Source organism: Triticum aestivum, chromosome 3D, assembly GCF_018294505.1.
Source record: "Triticum aestivum cultivar Chinese Spring chromosome 3D, IWGSC CS RefSeq v2.1, whole genome shotgun sequence".
Classification (NCBI taxonomy): Eukaryota; Viridiplantae; Streptophyta; class Magnoliopsida; order Poales; family Poaceae; genus Triticum; species Triticum aestivum.
This window is the reverse complement of record NC_057802.1, coordinates 269,493,079-269,514,949: the sequence shown is the minus strand read 5'-3', so window position 1 is coordinate 269,514,949 and position 21,871 is coordinate 269,493,079. Positions and strand designations below refer to the sequence as shown.

Sequence of the window (21,871 nt, the reverse complement as noted above, 5' to 3'; positions counted from 1 at the left end):
GTTAGCCGGGTGAGATACTGCGGGATTTGCGATTGAAGGAATCACGCGCATGGAGGAATGGAGCGATCCGTTCGGATCTATTCCTATAATCAGAACGTGTGGAATACATAACAGTCCTACGATATAACTTATATAGTACTACAAAAAAGAGTGGGGTTTGATGCAAATCAGCTTATCCTTACACTATGTCTTCATTCTACACTAGATTACGTAACAACACCATGTATGTTCCACTTACTATGAGGAATTGTTCATATATGATACAAACTAGCAAAAGGCCCGTGCGTTGCAACGGGAGAAAAAAAATCTTCAATGACCATGATCGCATTTTGTTGCATCATCGAGATACACTATCACTCTCAATTTCATGAAATCATGAACAATTTTTTAAACTCATGAACACATTTGAAATCATGAATATTTTTTAAATTCATGAACACTTTTACAAATTTTCGAACATTTTTCTAAAATCAAGAACATTTTTTGAATTCATGAACATTTTGTACATTTGCAAACATTTTTTAAACAATTTTCTTGAATCGGCGAACGTTTCTAGAATGGACGAACATTGTTATGAAAAATGGTGGAACAGTTTTTGAAATTCATGAACATTTTTTTGATTTAACGGACATTTTTTGAAATGCATGATCATTTTTTGAATCAGCAAACATTTTATGAATGAATAAACTATTTTGTAAGTCACGACTAGTTTTTGAATTTTTAGGATATTTTTTCATTCATGGACATTTTTTGAATTGGCGAAATTTTGTTCAATTTCATTAACATTTTTTAATACACAAACTTTTGGAAAAATCCTGATTTTTTTATTTCCCGAACCTTTTTTTCAAAATTTTGAACATTTTTTTATTAAATCACAAACATTTTTTTAATCCACAAACATTTCATTTTAAAATTCTCTCTCTTTTTTATTTTCAGAACTTTTTTGGAGTCCCAAATTATTTAAAGTAGGAAAAACAGAAAATAAAAAATAAAAAATAAAAAAATAAATTTAAAAAACAGGCCGCCCGGACATGGCCAACCTAAACGGACGCTCGACATGCTCTCCCAACGTACAGAGCGCAGTATAGGAGGCCCCTATTGCATGAGCCGACCCAGGCAGGGGTTTCCCGTGTGCGAAATGTTTTTTATCACTTGCAGGTGGCATCGGTGGGCAATATTTTTGCAACTTTGAGGGTAATTTCCATGACGACCGCAAGAGCAATAACCCTTTTATTATTAGGTATAGATTAAGAATTATCCATGAGCAAATAAATCTCGCCTCCTCTCCAAAAAAAGATTAGGGTTCCCCTTCCTTCCGCTGATGCCGCCACCAGTCTGCCTCTCTCCGGTGATGGCGACATGGTGGAACCCGCCCTTGCCAGCGGGAGGGTTTCGTTTTTAGACATTTCTTTGAATTTTGTTAGGGTTTGTGTTATGCTCACCAAGGCGAGATGGTGGCGGCTCCCTGAAGATGGAATAAGTTCCTCCCTGCCTAGCCCCCGTCCCGATGGTGCGTCTAGGATCATCGGTGGATGTGTGGAGGTGTCTCCGGCGAATATGTCTTTGATGGATTTGCTCGGATCGGGTTGTAGTTCGTCTACATATGTGTGTCTTCAGGTTGAATCCTTCTGATCTACGCTACTCTTTATCATTAGCGGTTGCTGTTCTGGTGCGCTGGCCTTACGGGCCTTAGCACGACGACTTCCCGACTGTCTACTATAACTAGTTTTTCCCGACTCCGCCGAGGGAGGGACGATGATAGCGGCGCGCCTTCAGCTCGCTTCAGGGCATGTAGTCATCGCTAGGTGATCTACGGATCTAGATGCAGTTTTTATTATCTTTTATGTTCGTACTGCCATGATTGAAGATGAATAGAACGAAAGTTTCTCCAGAAAAACCCCGATACAGATTTCATGCCATATAAGGAAACAACAACACAACCTTTATAGCCTCAAACAAATTAGAGTAGGCTAGAGCTAAAACCCATAAAACCTCGAAACCAATTCATGATTTTGACATGTGGATAGTTACCTTCATCTATCCATGTCCACGACTAGTTATTTGGTGATATTTCAGTCCTTCAGATTTTCCTTACCATGATGAGGACATTAATACCATTGTTACACCCACAACCCCTGCTACTATACATACTGGACCGATTACTAGAGCTCGCGCACGCCAATTAAATTACCAGGTACTTTCGTTTCTTGATAATGATTCTAATGTTCATGAGAATATGATGCTGCCTAAATTGGATACATTTGTTTTGCTGACAAATGAAGGGCCTAGCTTGGAGAAGGATGAACATTGGAGCAAGAACAAGCATGTAGTTGATGGCATGCGCAAGGGAGACAAGAACAGAGTTTCAAGTGATGATTTCAGGACTTTGAAGCCACCATAATGAGTGCATGAAGCCTTGAACGAAATATACAAGATGCCACTTCATAATATTCGTCCAGAGGCTATTCTAGGTGCTGCGTCACCTTATTTTTAGGCCAGGCCCATGTAATTTCGAAATACTTCAATATAGGCTGTTTTTAGAGTCTGTATGTGTGGGGAAACAAGAGTTAGGGTAGGTTTCGGACCCCTCCTCCAAGTGCCACGAAATTCCCCCTCTTCCTCCATATATACAGCCCTTAGGGCATCGTTTAGACTTTGGGTTTTGTTTAGATTAAAATTCGTCATAGCTGCAACTTCGCGTACTTCGTTTGTGTTCAACGACCAGAGAAAGGCGTCACAGAACCCCACCTTGATCGACATGACTACCTTGGATACGACAAAAATATTGCATACATGCATATTTGTCAGGTGATTTCTAGTGCAAACTATTCAATAATCTATTTATGTTATCCAGAACAAAAATACTTCACACACTTTTGTGTTTTGTCTAATTGCAGGTGTATGGGACATTTGTACAATCCACATATGAAGATAAGGGAAAAGGAGAAGTTTAGGTTCTGTTCAAAAAGTCCTCTCACGTCACTTTTGGGCCAAGAGAAGATAGAGTCCAAGTCTCTCACGTTCTGGATTCAGATTCGGACTGCACAGACATACTTGGCTCAAAACGCCAACAACTTTTTCATACGAACTCCGAATTGTCATAGTCATAGTTGAGATCGTTCACATCTTCGCTTGATCCAATCTGCATATTATCTAGTTTGTTTTGGAAATAGCGAGAGAGAAAAAAAAAGAGAAAAAAAAGAGAGAGAAAAAAGTAAAAAAGTCAGAAAAAAAGAGAAAGAAAAAGTAAAAAAGTGTGAGGAAAAAAAGAGAAAAAAAACAAAATTTGGATCTATCTAGACTCAATGTCGTAGTTGAATTCGGATTGGAATCTGTTTTGCGCACTGTTCAGTAAAACATGCATAACTTCCTCATACGAAGTCCGTTTTGGCTCCTCGAGTTCTCAAATGAAAGCTAGCGACGAGCCGCATCTAAATAGTTGTAAAAGCTTGTTCAATATTTGGCACCTCAAAATCGGCTTCTAAATAAGTCATTTTGCCCTCCGAAGTTCGCGAACACAGCTTATTCCAGTTTTTCAATCCAGTTTTAGAATTTTTTGACTCCTCATATCAACTCGGAATTGAGTGATTCCTGTTGCGTTTGAAAGCTCGAGTCAGTACCTTTCTTGAGGAAAATTATCAAAAAAATTGGTACAAACTTTTCCAGAGGAAAGTTGGAGAGAAAGTTGTTGTATATCCTGCTTGGCAGTTGTTTTTCATCATTATCTTTATTGCCGTTGTGATCTTCACTTATGTCTTACTGTCCAGAGCTACTTAGTATCCTTCATTGATGCTAGTTGTGCTATGCCATGACCTCATTAGTGTTCTAGGCTCGCGTCTCTAGTCCGGTCTAGCCTAGGACCAACATAGTACCGTCGTTGAGCGTTTATTCAACATTGCATCTCTGAATTGATTATTGCTAATCTTTTGCTATCATATATAGCCAACCCAGCTCCACATATTTCTACACCGTGTATACGTACGTTTCCCTGGCAATTGCTTTACACAATCTTCGGAGTTATTTGACACCGCTGGTTGTCCGTCACCACCCGCCGCATGGTAAGAACTTGTAAGATATTGATATTTGCTTTACTGTGAGCACTTTACAACCACATCCTAGTAGTTCATAGGAACATTATTCTCGAATTTTGTTTCTTGTTTCTACTAATCATGACATGTTCCAGAAATGGACGTTTTTGGACGACGGACACATCTTCACCATCACGAGAGTTGGGACAACACACACAAGCATATGGTCAAGTTATCTCTTTACCGTCTTTTGAGGGTAGATTTAATCCTGCTATTTATCTAGCTTGGGAGCTTGAAGTAGAACAAGTTTTTAGTCACCATGACTTTTCTGAACTTGAGCGAGTACGAGCTGCCACTAGAGCATTTACTGGTTTTGCTTCTGTTTGGTGAAGTGTGCATTGTAAGAAAAACATTGATAATCAACCCACAATTTGGAAAGATTTGAAAGATGTAATGAGACAACAATTTTTCCCTCCTTACTATCGTCGTGATTTGCTTCGCAAATTTGAACAATTTAAACAAGGCAACAACACTGTTCATGCTTACTACCAAGAGTTCAAATCTTATATGCATCATTGTGACATAGAAGAATCTGAGGATGATATAATGAATAGATTTTTTGGTGGTTTGAACCATGATATTCAGGCAAGATTTCAGTATATTCCTCGTTGCATTACTGGTATGTATGTTCGTGCTTGTACCTTTGAGAGACAGTTACAGGAGGATGCATTGGGTGACTACAACAACTACCATTCCAATTGATGCTCACTACCATCAGTTGATTCCTCCACCGCTGCACCTACTAGAGCAGCCACACCTCAGATTTTGAGTGCGACATCATCTCAAGTGTATGGTACATTGTCATTGTTCATACCTACATCAGCTACGTCTTTGCGACAAGGTAACAGTAAATGTATTGATGATATAACTTCACATGGGAATGATGCATCTTCACCATCACGAGAGTTGGACAACACACACAAGTATATGGTCAAGTTATCTCTTTACCGTCTTTTGTGGGTAGATTTAATCCTGCTATTTATCTAGCTTGGGAGCTTGAAGTAGAACAAGTTTTTAGTCACCATGACTTTTTTGAACTTGAGCGAGTACGAGCTGCCACTAGAGCATTTACTGGTTTTGCTTCTGTTTGGTGAAGTGTGCATTGTAACAAAAACATTGATAACCAACCCACAATTTGGAAAGATTTGAAAGATGTAATGAGAAAACAATTTTTCCCTCCTTACTATCGTCGTGAATTGCTTCGTAAATTTGAACAATTTAAACAAGGCAACAACACTGTTCATGCTTACTACCAAGAGTTCAAATCTTATATGCATCATTGTGACATAGAAGAATCTGAGGATGATACAATGAATAGATCTTTTGGTGGTTTGAACCATGATATTCAGGCAAGATTTCAGTATATTCCTCGTTGCATTACTGGTATGTATGTTCGTGCTTGTACCTTTGAGAGACAGTTACAGGAGGATGCATTGGGTGACTACAACAACTATTATTCCAATTCATGCTCACTACCATCAGTTGATTCCTCCACCGCTGCACCTACTAGAGCAGCCACACCTCAGATTTTGAGTGCGACATCATCTCAAGTGTATGGTACATTGTCATTGTCCATACCTATATCAGCTACGTCTTTGCGACAAGGTAACAGTAAAGGTATTGATGATATAACTTCACATGGGAATGATGCATGCCTAATTAACTTAAATACATCATGTGTTGAGTTACATGTTGATTTGAGCACGCCACCTATTTTAGAGAATCATGTTAATGTCATGAATGCATCATGTGATCAAACAACTGAAATACCAACAATTTTGAGTGCGCCCATTGAATTAACTGTTGATGTCAAAGAACCATGTGAATCAGGAAATAAATCAGATTTGGATCAAATACATTTTAAAATAATTGTGCCAATGTTTAATCATTTTGATATGACCTTTAATCTTGGTGATCATTCTGTGTCAAATGACTTATTGCATGTTTTCTTATTTAAGCATGTTGTAGCATGTAAATTTGATGCATGTAAGGTTTATTCACCAATGTTGGGATGGTTTAATGATGAATATTGTCAATCTTTTGATATGAATAAGAGTTTCACTTATATGTGCAAACTAAGTTGCAATATTTGCATGCCTTCTACTTATGATAATATTTTGGCTTTATATTTTATGATCTATGAAAGTTACTCATGTATACATGTGTCATATGTGCAAAAATCAAGGAAAGTAAAAAGGGATGACATATACATATACAACATGTACACCTTGTCTCTTTTGTTAGCCATATTTCAGATTAAGCAATGCCGAGGACGGCTTTGTTTTCAAAAAAGGGAGGATGATAAGGACATGACTACCTTGTATACGACCTAAAATATTGCATACATGCATACTTGTGAGGTGATTTCTAGTGCAAACTATTCAATAATCTATTTATGTTATCCAGAACAAAAATACTTCACACACTTTTGTGTTTTGTCTAATTGCAGGTGTATGGGACATTTGTACAATCCACATACGAAGATAAGGGAAAAGGAGAAGTTTAGGTTCTGTTCAAAAAGTCCTCTCACGTCACTTTTGGGCCAAGAGAAGATAGAGTCCAAGTCTCTCACGTTCTGGATTCGGATTCGGACTGCATAGACATACTTGACTCAAAACGCCAACAACTTTTTCATATGAACTCCGAATTGGGTGATTCTTTTTTTGTTGGAAAGTAGATTTCGTGTGCTTTCCAACCCAATTGGATTCATCTTCAAATTCGTCCGGAGCATTGAGATATCGATGAAACAATCTGACGCTGCAGCAGAATCCGAGTCAAACAACAAGTCCAAAGGTGTTGCATCACCTCCACTTGGGCCCATGAGCCTTGTACGACCTAGGGTTAGTTTTAGGCTGCCTTGGGACGTCCTTCCACTTCCTTGGCCGCCACCCCTTGCTCCTATATAAGTAGATCTATCTAGTAGCCTTTTTCTTGGGATTTGTTTAGTTAAAAATTAGCCATTGCAACTTCGTGTACTTCGTTTCTGTCCAACGACCAGACCAAGACCGCTTCCGGATCCCCACCTTTATCAATACGTCATCCATATTTGCAATATTCAGATTGCTTTTATCATATTTGTGACGCCCCCGATTTGACCGTACACTAATCATGCACGCAAATGTGTACGACCAAGATCAGGGACTCACGGGAAGATATCACAACACAACTCTAAAACATAAATAAGTCATACAAGCATCATAATACAAGCCAGGGGCCTCGAGGGCTCGAATACAAGTGCTCGATCACAGACGAGTCAGCGGAAGCAACAATATCTGAGTACAGACATAAGTTAAACAAGTTTTGCCTTAAGAAGGCTAGCACAAAAGTAGCAACGATCGAAGAGGCAAGGCCTCCTGCCTGGGACCTCCTAACTACTCCTGGTCGTCGTCAGCGGCCTGCACGTAGTAGTAGGCACCTCCAGTGCCGTGGGAGTCGTCGTCGACGGTGGCGTCTGGCTCCTGGACTCCAACATCTGGTTGCGACAACCAGATAGAAAGGAAAGGGGGAAAAAGAGGGAGAGAAGCAACTGTGAGTACTCATCCAAAGTACTCGCAAGCAAGGAGCTACACTACATATGCATGGGTATATGTGTAAAGGGGCATATCAGTGGACTGAACTGCAGAATGCCAGAATTAAAAGGGGGATAGCTAGTCCTGTCGAAGACTACGCTTCTGGTCATCTCCATCTTGCAGCATATAGAAGAGAATAGAGTGAAGTCCTCCAAGTAGCATCGCATAGCATAATCCTACCCGGCAATCCCCTCCTCGTCGCCCTGTTAGAGAGCGATCACCGGGTTGTATCTGGCACTTGGAAGGGTGTATTTTATTCAGTATCCAGTTCTAGTTGTCATAAGCTCAAGGTACAACTCCGGGTCGTCCTTTTACCGAGGGACACGGCTATTCGAATAGATAAACTTCCCTGCAGGGGTGCACCACATAACCCAACACGCTCGATCCCAATTGGCCGGACACACTTTTCTGGGTCATGCCCGGCCTCGTAAGATCAACGCGTCGCAGCCCCACCTAAGCACAACAGAGCGGTCAGCACGCCGGTCTAATCCTAAGCGCGCAGGGGTCTGGGCCCATCGCCCTATGCACACCTGCACGTTGCGAACGCGGCCGCGAGCAGACCTAGCAACCCACACGATCACGGCGGTTACGTCAAAGCGGTCCAACACGGCGCGCGCCACTCAGTCGCTGACGTCACGAAGGCTTCGGCTGATACCACGACGCTGGGATACCCATAACTACTCCCGCGTAGATGGCTAGTGCGTATAGACCAAATGGCCAGACTCAGATCAAATACCAAGATCTCGTTAAGCGTGTTAAGTATCCGCGAACGCCGACCAGGGCCAGGCCCACCTCTTACCTAGGCGGTCTCAACCTGCCCTGTCGCTCCGCCACAAAGATCCACTTGCGGGTACTCCTACGAGCCGACCCGACTTTAGTCATCACATGTGTCATGTATATAGTATATAAGTATATACCCGCGATCACCGCCCAGGTGATCACGGCCCGATAGTGTAGCACAGCAGACGGACAAGAATGTAGGGCCACTGATGGAAATCTAGCATCCTATACTAAGCATGTAGGATTGCAGGCAAGGTAACAACAGTAGTAGTAAGGATAGGCTATGCATCAGGATAGGATATCGGAAAGCAGTAACATGCTATACTACTCTAATGCAAGCAGTATAGAGGAGAGTAGGCGATATCTGGTGATCAAGGGGGGGCTTGCCTGGTTGCTCTGGCAAGTAGGAGGGGTCGTCGACTCCGTAGTCGAACTGGGCAGCAGCAGTGTCGGTCTCGTAGTCTACCGGAGAGAAGAGGGGGAAGAAACAGTAAATACAATGCAAACATAAGCATGACGATGCGTGACATGACAGTGAGCGGTGCTAGGGGTGTCCTAACGCGACAGTAGGTGGTATCGGTGAAGGGGGGGAACATCCGGGAGGTATTCCCGATGTTTCACGTTTTCGGACAGACGGACCGGAGGGGGAAAGTTGCTAGTTCGATAGGTTAGGGAGGTGTGGTGGACGAACGGACTGCGTATTCGGATTCGTCTCGTCGTGCTGAGCAACTTTCATATAGAAAACATTTTCATCCGAGTTACGGTTTAAAAGATATGAATTTTCAAAGTTTATTTGAATTTCTGGAATTATTTAATTAACAGAAAAAGGGATATGACGTCAGCATGACGTATGAGTGACGTCAGCGGTCAACAGTCCGGGTTGACTGGTCAAACTGACACGGGGGACCCACCTGTCATAGACAGTGGGTTAACAGAGGATTAAACTAATTAACTTTTAGTTAATTAACTAATGGGCCCACCTGTCAGTGAGAGATTATTTAAACTAATTATTTTTATTTATAAAACATTTTCTTTTTTAATTTTTGCGGCGGGGCCCGCATGTCAGTGACTGGGCCTGCCCAGTCAGCAGTTGACTGGGTCAACCCAGTCAACTGGGGCCCGTGGGGGCCACTGGCAGTGACCCAGGGGGTGGCCCCAGGTGTGCCACGTCGGCGGCCGGCGCCGGCGCAACTCCGGCGACCAAAACCGCGGCGGTCCCTCGCCGGAGTTGGCCGGAATTGCGCTACGGGGCTCGGGGAGGAACGGGGCTAGGCCCATTCGAAAGAACTCGCAGCGCCGCATCCAGGGGTTGCCAGGGCTTCGCCGGACTCGGCCGGAATCGGCGCCGGCGAGCGGCGGAGGCGGCGGCGCGCACGGGTGCCCGACGGAAACAGGGCTACGGCAGGCGGTCGAGCAAGCGAGGGGCTGGGGAGCTTCTACGTGCGGTGGGGAGCGCTGTGAGCTTGAGCCCGTGACCATTTGGTCACCGGAGACCCGCCGGCGGCGAGCTCCGCGGCGCGGCGTTCGGGCGGGCGTGGGGGAAAAGCTAGGGAGCGTGGGCGAGCTAGCGGAGTGGGGGAGGAGGTAGAGGAGCTCACCGCGTGGCGCAAGAAAGGCCCGTGGGTGCTTAGGAGCAGCAGGTCGGCGCCGGGGAAGAAGGGGGTCGCCCGCGTCCGAGGTTGAAGGCGAGCTCGGGGAGGCCGTTGCGGTGGCTCCGAGCTTCGACGGAGAGGCGGAGGGGGTGTAGTCGAGGGCGGCGACGTCGTACGACACGGCGGGGTGGCGAGTGGGGCACGGTGGCCGCGAGAACGACGGGAACGGCGGCGAGCGCGTCGGGCGTGGGGAAGAGGGGAGCGGCGCGGATCCGGGGGAGAGGCGCAGAGGCCGAGGGAGTGAGCGGGGTGAGTGGGAGAGAGGCCCGAGGGAGCGGGGGAGCTGGCGACCTTATCCCCTCCGGCGTCGGTGCCGGCGAGGGGGTCGGGCGGCAGCGCGCCCCTGTTCCGACCCGGTCGGGGGAACAGGGAAGGGGCGAGGGAGGAGGTGGGCTGGGCCGGGGGCGCGGCTGCGGCCCAGTTTGGGCCGGGGGGGCAGTGGGGGGGAAGCGGGCCTTTTTCCCCTTTTTTTTCCTTTTTCTCTGCCTGGGTTCTGTTTTCTGTTTTCTCTTTATTTGCTTATTCCCTTTTCTGTTTTATTTCATTTAAAAGTATTTAGACATTTTATAAAAATGTGTTTTCTCCACCATAATTACCAGTGTATTATTTAGCACCCACTGAACATTTTTGTTTGAATTTTTGAAAACTTTTAATTTTCACTTTAATTATATTTGAAGTTTGAGCTAGGAGTTTGAAAGGAAGGTGATTCAAATGTGATCAAGCCCTGTTTAGCAACATGATTAGCTTAATCACAGGGGGTTACTGTAGCATGATTCTCAGGGTGTTACAATATTCTTGCTTGTTCTTCGATTGCATGCAGGAATAGACCTTCATGGTCAGGCTAATCGTGCTTCCGGCATCGTCGGTAACCTCACGAAGATTGGTTTAGCTATTGCTAAGGCGCAACGTCGTGCACGTTTGTACTAGGATCGTCAAAGTCGTCTCCACCAAATCGATAGTTATCATCTCGTCAAAAGATCGGGACACCTCTGCCTCTATCACTCCTCTTATATCAAATTTGGCCTACCCAATCTCTTTTGAAAATTTCAGCATGTTTTAATCGTCCACTATGCATTGGAGTTTCTGGAGATTAGCGGCGTATATGCCCAAACCATCTCATATCATGTTGGACAAATTTATCTTCGATCCGTGCTACTCCAATTCTATCTCGTATATTAACATTCTGATCTCGATCCTTTATTGTGTAGCCACACATACATCTCAACATGTGCACCTCCGCTACACCCAATTGTTGAACATGTTGTCTTTTAGTCGACCAACACTCAGCCATACAACATTGATCACCGTTCTATACAATCTGTTTTTTAGTTTTTGTGGCACTCTCTTGTCACAGAGAGCTCCAGAATCTTGACGCCACTTCATCCACCCGGCTTTGATTTGATGTCTCACATCTTTATCGATATCATCATCCTTCTGCAGCATTGACCCAAATATCAAAAGATGTCCTTTGAGGTAACACCCATCCGGCAAGGCTAACCTCCTCCTCCTCCTCATGCCTAGCAGTACTGAAACCGCACCTCATGTACTCAGTATTAATTCTACTAAGCCTAAAACCATAACTCTAACTTTCTATCAACCCTAGTCCGACTATCATCGATTAGCACCACATCATCCACAAAGAGCATACATACACCATGGGATATCTCCTTGTATATCTCGTGTGACCATATTCATCATCAAAGCAAAAAAGGCAAGGGCTAAAAGTTGACCCTTGGTGCGGTCTTATTTTAATTAGAAAGTCATCAGTGTCGCTAGCACTTATTTAGACACTTGTCACAACATTCTCATACTTGTCCTTATGAGAGTAATATACTTTATTGAGACTTTGTTTTTCTCCAAGGTCCACCACCTGGCATTATGTGGTATCTTATCGTAGGACTTCTTCAAGTCAATGAACATCATATGCATATCCTTCTTTTGCTTCATGTATCTCTTCGTAAGTTGTCGCATGAAGAAAAGAAAATGGCTTCCATGGTCGAACTCTTAGGCATGAAACCAAACTATTTTTTTTTTGTCACACTTGTCATTCTTATTAAGTGGTGCTTAATGACTCTCTTCCATGTCTTCATTGAATGGCTTATCAGCTTAATTAACAATATAGCTTCATTGAATGGCTCATCGGCTTAATTTCATAGTAACAAGTACAAGTTTGAACATCTTCTTTGTTCTCGAAGATTAATACTAATATAATCAGCTTTTATTCTTCTAGTATCTCGTTTGCCTGAAAAATGAGTTTGAAAAGTTTAGTTAGCCATACTATCACTATGTTTTCAAGGCCTCTGCACACCACAATGAGGATACAATGAGGCCCATCAGCTTGCCTTCTTTCATCCTTTATAAGCCAGTCTCAATGGTAGCGCCCTCATTCTCTCCATTGAACAGATTGCCGAAATACTACCGCCATTTATGTCTCCTCGTCCTTCACCAGGAGCTGATCTCCTCCATCCTTGATGCATTTGACTTGTCATATAAGGCATATACTACTAAAAGCATTGTCTTAGCAAAACCTAATACCCTCAACACTCGGTAGCAGAATTCACACAAAAAAGGAACATTTCCTTCTTCAAGCATTGATGTTGGCAGTAATGAATAAATACATGGGGGATCTACAACAGGAAACACTTCTATACTCTAAATAGATCTAAGCTTTTCCTTCATACCAGAGGAAAGCTTTGACAAGGCCTAAACATAAAATTGATCTGTGAGGGAGGCTACCAATAAACGTAAAACAGTGATCTGTGAGGGAGGCTACGAATAAGCGTCAAATGGCTGCAGCAACCACAGTACAACCAGAGATCATGGCTGCAGCCTGCAGGGATGTCAAATTCTGCTTCTTGACAGAACAAAAACGCTTAACTACACACATCCTTGATCAGTCATGGCTTGTGCAATGTTCAGGAAGGCCGATATGTTTGCACCATGCACCAAAGACCTGGAGAGAGAGTACTTGATCAGCTTCCAGAGTGAAAAGCCCGGTGTAGGCAAATGGACAAGATATCGCAAGGAAACTAACTCTGGGTTCTCTTTCAGGATTCCATATTCTTGAGCAGCTTTCATCGACCTGTCATATGTTTGCTTTACTGCTTCCTGTTTTAACCAAAAGAAGAAACTTAGTAGGGCTTCATATTACCACATATGGAAAGTCGCAAAAAAAAAATTTACCACATATGGAAGGGTAGCCACCTCCTTCGACATAGGCATAGTGTCGATCTTATATGACTACGTTGCCGATATGTTGTTTTTTGGGGTCAATTTGTTAGTATTTGGCTGTGTGGATCTTAGTTATGCAGAGGCCGTGTGTTTCTCATCATGCTTTCTATCCGCTTGATGCTACATTTTGAGTTAATAAATACGCCCTTTATCGAAAAATGGAAGGGTAGCCACCAACGGGCAGAAGCAGCGGCTTATACCTGTATTTTGTTCTCGAAATCCTCTACTGACCACTGCATTAAGCTGAACTCTGGATTCAGTTCAAGTTCACCGACTGCTACCTGTTTGTTATTCAAGAGAAACAAAGAACATGAACATGTTGGGGAATAGTGTGAGTCTAATGATTTACTGTCGGGAGCATATGTATGAGACCGGAATCCGTTTAAGTGGTTTTCATTAAAGTAGTGTTTCAAATATACGTGCTCAGTGCAAAGTACATCAACCATACTTGGGAAAGTGCTGAGCTCCAAAATTTTGGAAAAGCCCGTGAGAATCAGTCAAGATTCTGGTGTAATCGAAATTAAGTTTTAACGGTTGGAGCACATACACTTAAAAATAGACCACAGTATCCTTTACAAATAGAAGTTAAGTTTTAATCTCCCTTAAAATTGTAAACTTTTCTAAGTGGGCTGTACTGAACCACACCTCGTTCTTCTATGAATGGCAAGAACAAACAAAACAGTGAATTACCCCACCAGCAGCAGTTGCCTTTGCTGGAGCAACATGGACTTTTGCCTTTCTTAGGATATCAACTGCTTGACCAGTGCATGGCATGTTTGAACCTGCAATTAACAAACACAATTAATCTGTAAAGGATAAACACTGAGAAGGCAATCAAAAGACACAATTCAAGACATCATACATTCTATAAGAACACGGCAACCAGAGCTAATTATTGAAAGAGCCTCCCCCTGGTCAATCTCATTTTGTGATGCACAAGGGAATGCAATATCACACTGCTCACCCCATGGCTTAGCATCATTGATATATTTGGCACGTGGAAATGTTTTCAAGTATTCCCTGTTTGGTAAAATGGAAAGTGGCATCTCAAAAGCTCAACATTTACAAACTAAAAATACAGGAAAGGCAAATGCTTGTCGGAAAAAATATGAAAGGCAAATACCCACTTGAGGCTCCTTTGTTGTGCCTTAATATTCCTTATAAGTGTATATTTCACATAATCAAACCCGTCTCCATCAAATAGATAGCCTTCTGAATCTGCAAGAATTGCGACACTCAGGTTCCATGGTCAGAACTGATATTGCTAATGCAAATGTACAACAACAATCTTCTGATGAAGATGGAGGTTTCCAGAGTTCAACCATTGGTTTGGTAAGAGATATTTCCTTAACAAAACCAACAGAAACCTTTAAAGTCCTGAAATCCATTATCATGAAGAAACCAACGCGAAGCACAAAAAACTATTGTAAGAATGTGTAACTACATGTGTTATGACCGGCATATTAGGTGGGCTGTGGCCCAAGTTATCTTATCGTTATTAGGGGCTTAGCCCAATTATCTTATCGGTATTAGGGTCGTTTGCTTAGGAGTCAAGTAAACCTCTCTATATAAGGAGAGGAGACGTATTCAATCTAATCAAGCAAGAAGCAATCAGTATTTGCTCGGCTTCCCTTAGGGAGCCGGGAGACCTAACCCTAGCCGCCTCTTGCGCCGCCGCCGCCTCTTCTCCACCACGCAAGGACGGCGCCCAGCCGCCGGCCGCCGCGCCCTCGACCTCGTCTTCCTCCATCTTTCCCCTACAATCTCCGCCCTAGAACCAGCAGAACCCTAGCTCCTAACACCTTGGTATCAACATGCCCCTCGAGAGTTACAGTTGACGCCCTTCAAAATCAGATATCAACCGTGTTCAATGGGAGGTAGTAATAATAATAATGTGAACCATGTGGGTCTTGGGGATATGCAGATATACTTAAGAACAAATCATGATCGATTGACCAAATTCTGCGTGCCTCTCATGGCGACAGACTTTTGATTATGCTCCTGACCACCGATGTACCTCACGATATTTCCTGTTTAAGTAATTCAACTTAAGCTTTAAATCTGCATACCTGAGACTGTAACAGGAATAGCTTCACACGACAGAAGCTTTTCCAAGACATGCATTGCTATCTTTCCTGAACCACTTATCGCACATCTGCACAAATTACACACATAAGAAAGCTGCCAGATCAATAAATTACAATACCAGTAAAACAAATGGATCCCTGTCAACAACCTTAATCCTTTGAGCTCCTTATTCATATCAGCAAGTACAACACGTGCAAAAAATACCTGTGACAAGTTACACAATATTTGTTTTAGTAGGAAAAAATTGTCAGCACATGTGGCAAAAGCATTACTTTGTGAAAGAACTGTGCCACGTGAAAAGATAGCGACTAGTTGTGCTCGTAAGAGGAGTTAAGATACCACTTTACCAGTCCGTATCCAGTAGCTTCTGTTCTAAAACTAGAACCAGACCAGAAGATCTTAGGCCCTGTAAAATTTCCCTGCATAAGAACAGCAATGAAATCTACAGAGAAGAGAAAAGATATTTGAACCAAAGAGCTGAAAGTAGAAACCAATCAAACAGTCTTCAAGTAGACTACGAGTTCTTTTACAGTACCCACAAATAAATGTGAGCCATCCATTTACTTAAATTGGACAGATACCAGTGTTTGGTACTCCAATATAGATGCACGGGAGTACCATGACCAAAAGTTCAGGAGTACCTTGATTTGAGGGGTAAATTGGTAATCGGGACTCACAAAATATTGTACCACCTGAGGTTGTTATTTACTTCCCCGCTAATTATGGGTACGTGAGAGGATAAATTCTTTAGATAAATTCTTAGTGAGTAACAACAGGAAGAACGACACCTAAAGGGGATCGGCATAAACATTGTTCTGGGTAACATGTATGGTACTATGGTGTACCTGAAAATGACCAGAAAGGCGTCTGTACTGCCCAAAAAGGAAACCCATTTCCCTTGGACCAACACCAACATCTTCAGCAGGAAAATCCTACATCACAAACTGAAGCATGAATTTCTGCCACTTAACTACTTCAGAAATAAATGGCAAATTCTGAACAAATGCACGTAATACAATGCGAGGTACCTGATCAGGGCCCAAGTATCTATACAGCTCATCCATGAAACTTTGACAAAAGCGCATTACCTGGCATGGAAAAATATCCATATTTACATGCAGTAAATATTGTTGCCCAGAGGAAATAAAATACAACACGAATACCTCAATTTCACTTTTACCCTTTGGATCAAAATCGCTCCCTCCAGCAGCACCTCCAAGTTTATATAGTGACAGAGCATTCTTCAGAGTCTGCACAAAGGGAAATTGCTTAGAATGGTACATTGAATTCTCATGTAAGATTACAGGTTCGACGTCCACTGAAAACACCCTCTGGGTTTAGCGGTCACTTCTCAATCCCAATACGTGCTAATAGATTACGAAATCATCGTATAGCAGTGCAAGCACCCAAAATTTATATAACTCGACTCTATTTGCACACTATTAGACATTTATCTTCTCGTGGCAGAAGTAAACACAGTGCAAATTCCCACCATCTGCACATCCACGCAAACCCCATTGTACACACACAAAATAAAATGAAGACTTTCTTAGGAAACATGCCATTGGCTTTAGAATCTAGTATGAAATAAGGGGGGAAATTCATTACAATATGCATCAAAGCTCACGTTATTTTGTAGTTCATTACTTGTATGTAGGTGCATTATATCATTTGTTACAGTAATTGAATCAAAGGTAGTCTGATACAAAAACAGAAAAACAAATGGTACAAGAATGAAGAACAGGTTGTAGCAGGAGGTTGTTTACATGAAAAATGCATGTCGGACAAGTATGCTAATACCTGCTCAAAAGCTAGAAACTTTGCCACACTTAAGTTCATGGACGGGTGGAAACGGAGACCACCTCTGCATGGACCTAAAGCCTGACTGAACTGCACACGGAAACCTCGATTGACATGAGCTTCACCTCTGTCATCAACCCATGGCACTCTGAAGATAAAACATCTCTCAGGTTCTAATAAACGCTCCAATATCTGAACATATCTGAAAAATCAACATCAGAAATCATGTTAAGGAGATACTGTTCCTCAGGAAGGGGAGAGGAAGAGGGAGGGAGAGAGAGAGAGCTAACTGTGAGTTCTTCACCAAAACTGGTTCTATAGAATGAACCACCTCCTGTATAGACTGTATAAATTCAGCTTCATGAGGGTCCTTCTTGAAGAGAGATTCAAGTATTGAAGCTGCTGTTTTCGACAAAGCTGAAATGGGAAATGAAAATTAAGATAAGTACACCTTTTAAATTGTTTCAGTTTGATATAAAACGGAGCACGTCGAAAAGCTTCCAGAATTTGGTATACGTAGTTACTAACTGTTTAGTGGAAGACTGGATTACTGGAACTTGGACCTATCTATTTATTTGCTTTATGCTATGTTTCAGTTCCTCGAATCTAACACGAAAGCACTGCCAACTGTGTACCGTTGGCATCGGATCATCAAACAAACAAATATTAAAAGTTCTTACGAAGTTACTATGACATATTATAAACATTATGACATAAAACTAGATACCAAAAGGCAAAAATCAAACTACTTGTTAATAAGCACGAACTTGGTAATACATTTCCTAATCCCTTGAAATATCGACAAGCAAACCCACAGCATAATCGCAGGAGGTCAGGCAACACCACCAACCTTTGACACAAACCGGCCTCTCTATCTCAGGAGTTTGCACCTTCTCCTTGGAGGCTGACTGCAGTCGGAGCGCCTCCTTATGCAGCAAGCTATTGTTGTGCTCCTCTAGCGCACTCATCTGCATGTTCCTGCTCCCCTCGTTCCCATAGGGGTTCCGGCGATGCTTGCGGCCATACTCCTTGCAAACGGTGCAGAAGATTCTGCTGGTGTTGTCGTGCACGGCCACATAGGCCCACTTGTATGTGTCCGCCCACTCATCCCGCCATTTCTTGACCACCTTCTTCTTCTTCTTGGTATGCGCCGACAGCCTCAGCATCCCTGCCCGTTCCTCTGCTTGCGGTGGCGTGGGCTGCGGTTGGCCGTCCACTGCGCCAGGCTGCGAGCACGGGATGAGGAAGCTCTTGTGGTCATCGGCAGGGACGACGGGGTCTTGAGGGTGATGGGAGGTCACGCCCTCGAGTGCGGCGCCCGAGAAAGTGGGATCTTCACACTGGTCGATCTCGAGGTCGATCTCCTCACCGATGCCGCGCACCGACAGGTGGTGCTGCTGGTGTCGCTGGTGCTGCCGTAGCAGGTTGATCTCGTCCATGGACGAGTTCATGCGTACACGCGGTGCGACATGTGGAGCAGTGCACGGGAGGGGACTCGATTCGCCGCTCGCACCAGCCAGCGCCGAGTAAATCCGGCTCTGTTAGGCGCGGCCAAATGGGGGATTTGGCTCTAGGGTTTGAGGAATTGGGCACCGCGGAGCCGGCGCTGGCGGTGGCTGAGATCGAGGAATGTGTCGATCTGGCGCGCGGAGAACGGGAGCAAGGAGGGGCTTCGGCGGCGGCGAGACGGTGTTCTGTGAGGGCGACGAGACACTACCGCGGCCCGCGGTGGCCGCTGCTTGGTCGCGATTCCCGACAAGGTAGAGCAACAAACGGTCAGGACAAAGGTTGGGCCTGTGGCTGAGTCGTGGGCGTCTGATTCTTGGTGGACGGCTGAGATCGTTGTCGACCGGACCGACGCCGTTGGTTTGTCTTGTTCCAAACTTTTTCGGGGAAGCACTCATCAATTATGCACCCAAAAAAACACAAAAGTAACAGAAACTGCGTCCATGTTTATAGACCATGTAGCATCCAGAGAAGGTATCTGGTACTCCGATGGATGGAGTACTCCGGCTGCTCCCTGCAGAGCACATCCATCGGATGAAGTTTGTAGGTACAGGATGGGAGTAGAAAGCCTCGTCCTTTCAATTTTGCAAAGAACACTCCATGTGATGATAGTATTGCTGTATAGTTGTCATCACCTAGCTTCAAAAAATGTGCTGCCCAGGTGAACAGAAAGAGCACACACATCTTGTACCTCCCAACATGATTGTTTCATGTTGACTCTTTCAGCTTCATCTTTCATATATAAATTGGATATCAGCTGATATATGGTACAGGTAGTAGTGTCATGAATTTTCCACCACTTTAAAGAATGATGTGTGCAAAACATGAACATTCAGGAAATGTGATTTAACAAGGTAAAGCTAATTTAGAAGAAAAGAAAGAAGAAACAAGTTCATGAACAAAATTTTGAACCGATGAATTTTGCATCAGAAAATGTGAAGCCAACGTCACTCAGGTGTGTTAGATACCTTTCTCAGAACACATCAACCACCATTCTTGCAATGCATTCCACCACTTTGAAAACAATCTTAGCATTTAAAAGCTAACAGTACAACAATATTACGTTCTTACACACATTTTTCTACAAAATATCATGAATGCTTTCTCAGCAAATACTCATGACAGTACACATAAATCTACCATGAAGCACAGAACTAGAGTTACAAACCAAAGCGATTTATAGCCCAAGGTAGCAGGTGCACATATTGCACCAACATATTCAACTAGGTGTTGAAGTTGTAGCAGAAGTCTCCAACATTGGATAGCACATGAACGGAAGTCATTTCTCATTCATGATTTAGCGCAAATGAATGATGTCCGCTGCCATGGGTTGGGTGTGCTACAAAATTCAAACAAATTCTAGTCAAATATTTGCGATAAACAATCAACATGCTTTATTTCAAAGGGAGCAAGATATAAAAACATTTAGCTTCCATGGCCAACCTCATAACTAGAACAATCTACTGATCTTGGACCTTTTTGGACGCTACTTGCTCTACAAAGAAGGAAAAACCTTTAGCTGCAATCTATGAAAACCTGATAAAATTCATAGTACTTACAATATGATTTACCTTTTTCTTTTGTTCATGGCCTCCTCTGAACCCCTCTTCAATCTCTTACCACTACCCTTTGTGTTTGCAACCTCGGGTGGATGAATTTTGATGATGCTTGGTAATGTCATTCCAATGAAGGATTCAAACTCTTGAACTTTACTTTGCTCGTCAAGTGGCACCGTCTGCCTCAAGTGTGCAAGAGCATCAGCAATAACTTTGTGAAAGTATTTCATCTTGTCCTCACAATGTTTAGCTGTATGCAGTGCCGAGCTAAACATCGAGCATGTTTCTGAGTACAATTTCTTGATGGTAGGTGAAAGAGATGTAGATGACCCTTCTAGCTCATGTCCATTGGCATCATAAGAAAGATGTCGTGAAGCCATTTTAGTCGACCTATGCAGCACATATTGGCTAGGAATTTCATTGCACCCATCATTCTTTAAGACAACAATGATGTGAGAGCACATGATGCCCAAGGATTCAAACATTCGGCAAGTACATTGTGCAGCCTTCGTACTAGCGTTGTAGCGGACTACTCTTATCCTTCCGCTAAGGTCACCAATGCTCGTGGTTCGGACATCACCAACCTGCTCAATAGTTTTTACATGACGACGGTCCCTAGCAGCCACTACCTCACGTTGGAAAGCAACAAAAACGTTGTGAGTATACACCTCTCCGCCCTGAGTCTCAATTCCCCAACAAGTCTCAAGTACTGGCAAGGTATGTATGCTAGAATTGTCCTCTTGCAGCTCTTTTTGCCGCTGCTCTTCCAAAGCCGTTTCAAATCTGACCCAAAATTCAAGTAAGGCAAGCCTTCGATTAGTGAAGTGTCGAAAAAAATGCATTCTCACTCTCAGATCTCGATGTTGTGCGCAATATTCCACCAAGAGAGAACTCCACAAAGAATGCTGGTATCCATGATTGTCGTAAGTCATACTTCTCTTTCAACCGAGTAAATAGCATAAAACTACCACTTTTTGTCCTATTGTTCCAAAAAACTACCATAAATTTGTTTGTGACTGATAACTACCAGAATCGGCGTCGGCTGTTTCAAAAAACCCAAAACACCTGTTGCTAAGAAATTAAACCGGTTTATGACAGGGCGGGCCCGCACCTAAACGAACCGTCTGTTTGACCGTTTGTTTGACTGTTAGATGACATGCGGGCCTCACATGTCAGTGTCTCATCTCTACCCCCCTCCACTCTGTCTCCCTTCTTCTCCTCCTCTCTACAAAGCACTGTTACAGAGGAGGGAGCAGGGGAAGACACCGGCGACGGGGCTGACCGGCTCCGGTCACCTTAGGGCGCGGCGAGGGACCCAGCGGGCTCCGGGCGGAGCGCCGCCTCCATTCAGGCGAGGGGCACTCGCCGGGGACGCGCAGGCCTGTCGCGGCTCGTGTCAACAGAAGGCAGAGGCGGGCGGCGGCCTTTGGCGCGGACGAGGCAGCACAGCCACTCCGGCGGCACTAGGAGTGGATGGGGAGGTGCGTCGGGCTCCGGTGGGTCTTCTGGTGGTGGAATGAGGAGGGGAGGGCACGACGCTCCTCTCGCCAGCGAGCAGCGCCCGCAGCGGCCGCTCCATGCCTACCTCGCCTGCGGCCGCC

The 21,871-nt window shown here is 43.8% G+C and overlaps 1 protein-coding gene across 7 annotated transcripts; it reads right to left on the bottom strand.

The window, feature by feature from the left end:
* Nucleotides 1-12,645: 12,645 nt before the first annotated feature.
* LOC123078374 (NADP-specific glutamate dehydrogenase) lies at nucleotides 12,646-19,013 on the bottom strand. 7 transcript variants are annotated; one of them, XM_044500866.1, is made up of 15 exons: nucleotides 18,059-18,983; nucleotides 17,499-17,625; nucleotides 17,209-17,410; nucleotides 16,572-16,658; nucleotides 16,437-16,496; nucleotides 16,254-16,340; nucleotides 15,756-15,827; nucleotides 15,557-15,612; nucleotides 15,390-15,475; nucleotides 14,448-14,538; nucleotides 14,183-14,340; nucleotides 14,011-14,102; nucleotides 13,521-13,601; nucleotides 13,124-13,197; nucleotides 12,646-13,042 (listed from the first exon to the last, which is right to left on the bottom strand). In XM_044500866.1, exons 1-15 carry the CDS (start codon nucleotides 18,657-18,659, stop codon nucleotides 12,967-12,969), a joined length of 1,950 nt encoding a protein of 649 aa, XP_044356801.1. In that variant the 5' UTR covers nucleotides 18,660-18,983; the 3' UTR covers nucleotides 12,646-12,966. The 7 variants fall into 7 exon arrangements, 5 of the variants coding, with proteins under 5 accessions (XP_044356801.1, XP_044356802.1, XP_044356799.1 ...); XR_006437391.1 differs by having other exon boundaries at nucleotides 14,016-14,102; nucleotides 14,285-14,340; nucleotides 16,437-16,658; nucleotides 18,059-19,013; XR_006437390.1 differs by having other exon boundaries at nucleotides 14,016-14,102; nucleotides 16,437-16,658; nucleotides 18,059-19,000.
* Nucleotides 19,014-21,871: the final 2,858 nt, after the last annotated feature.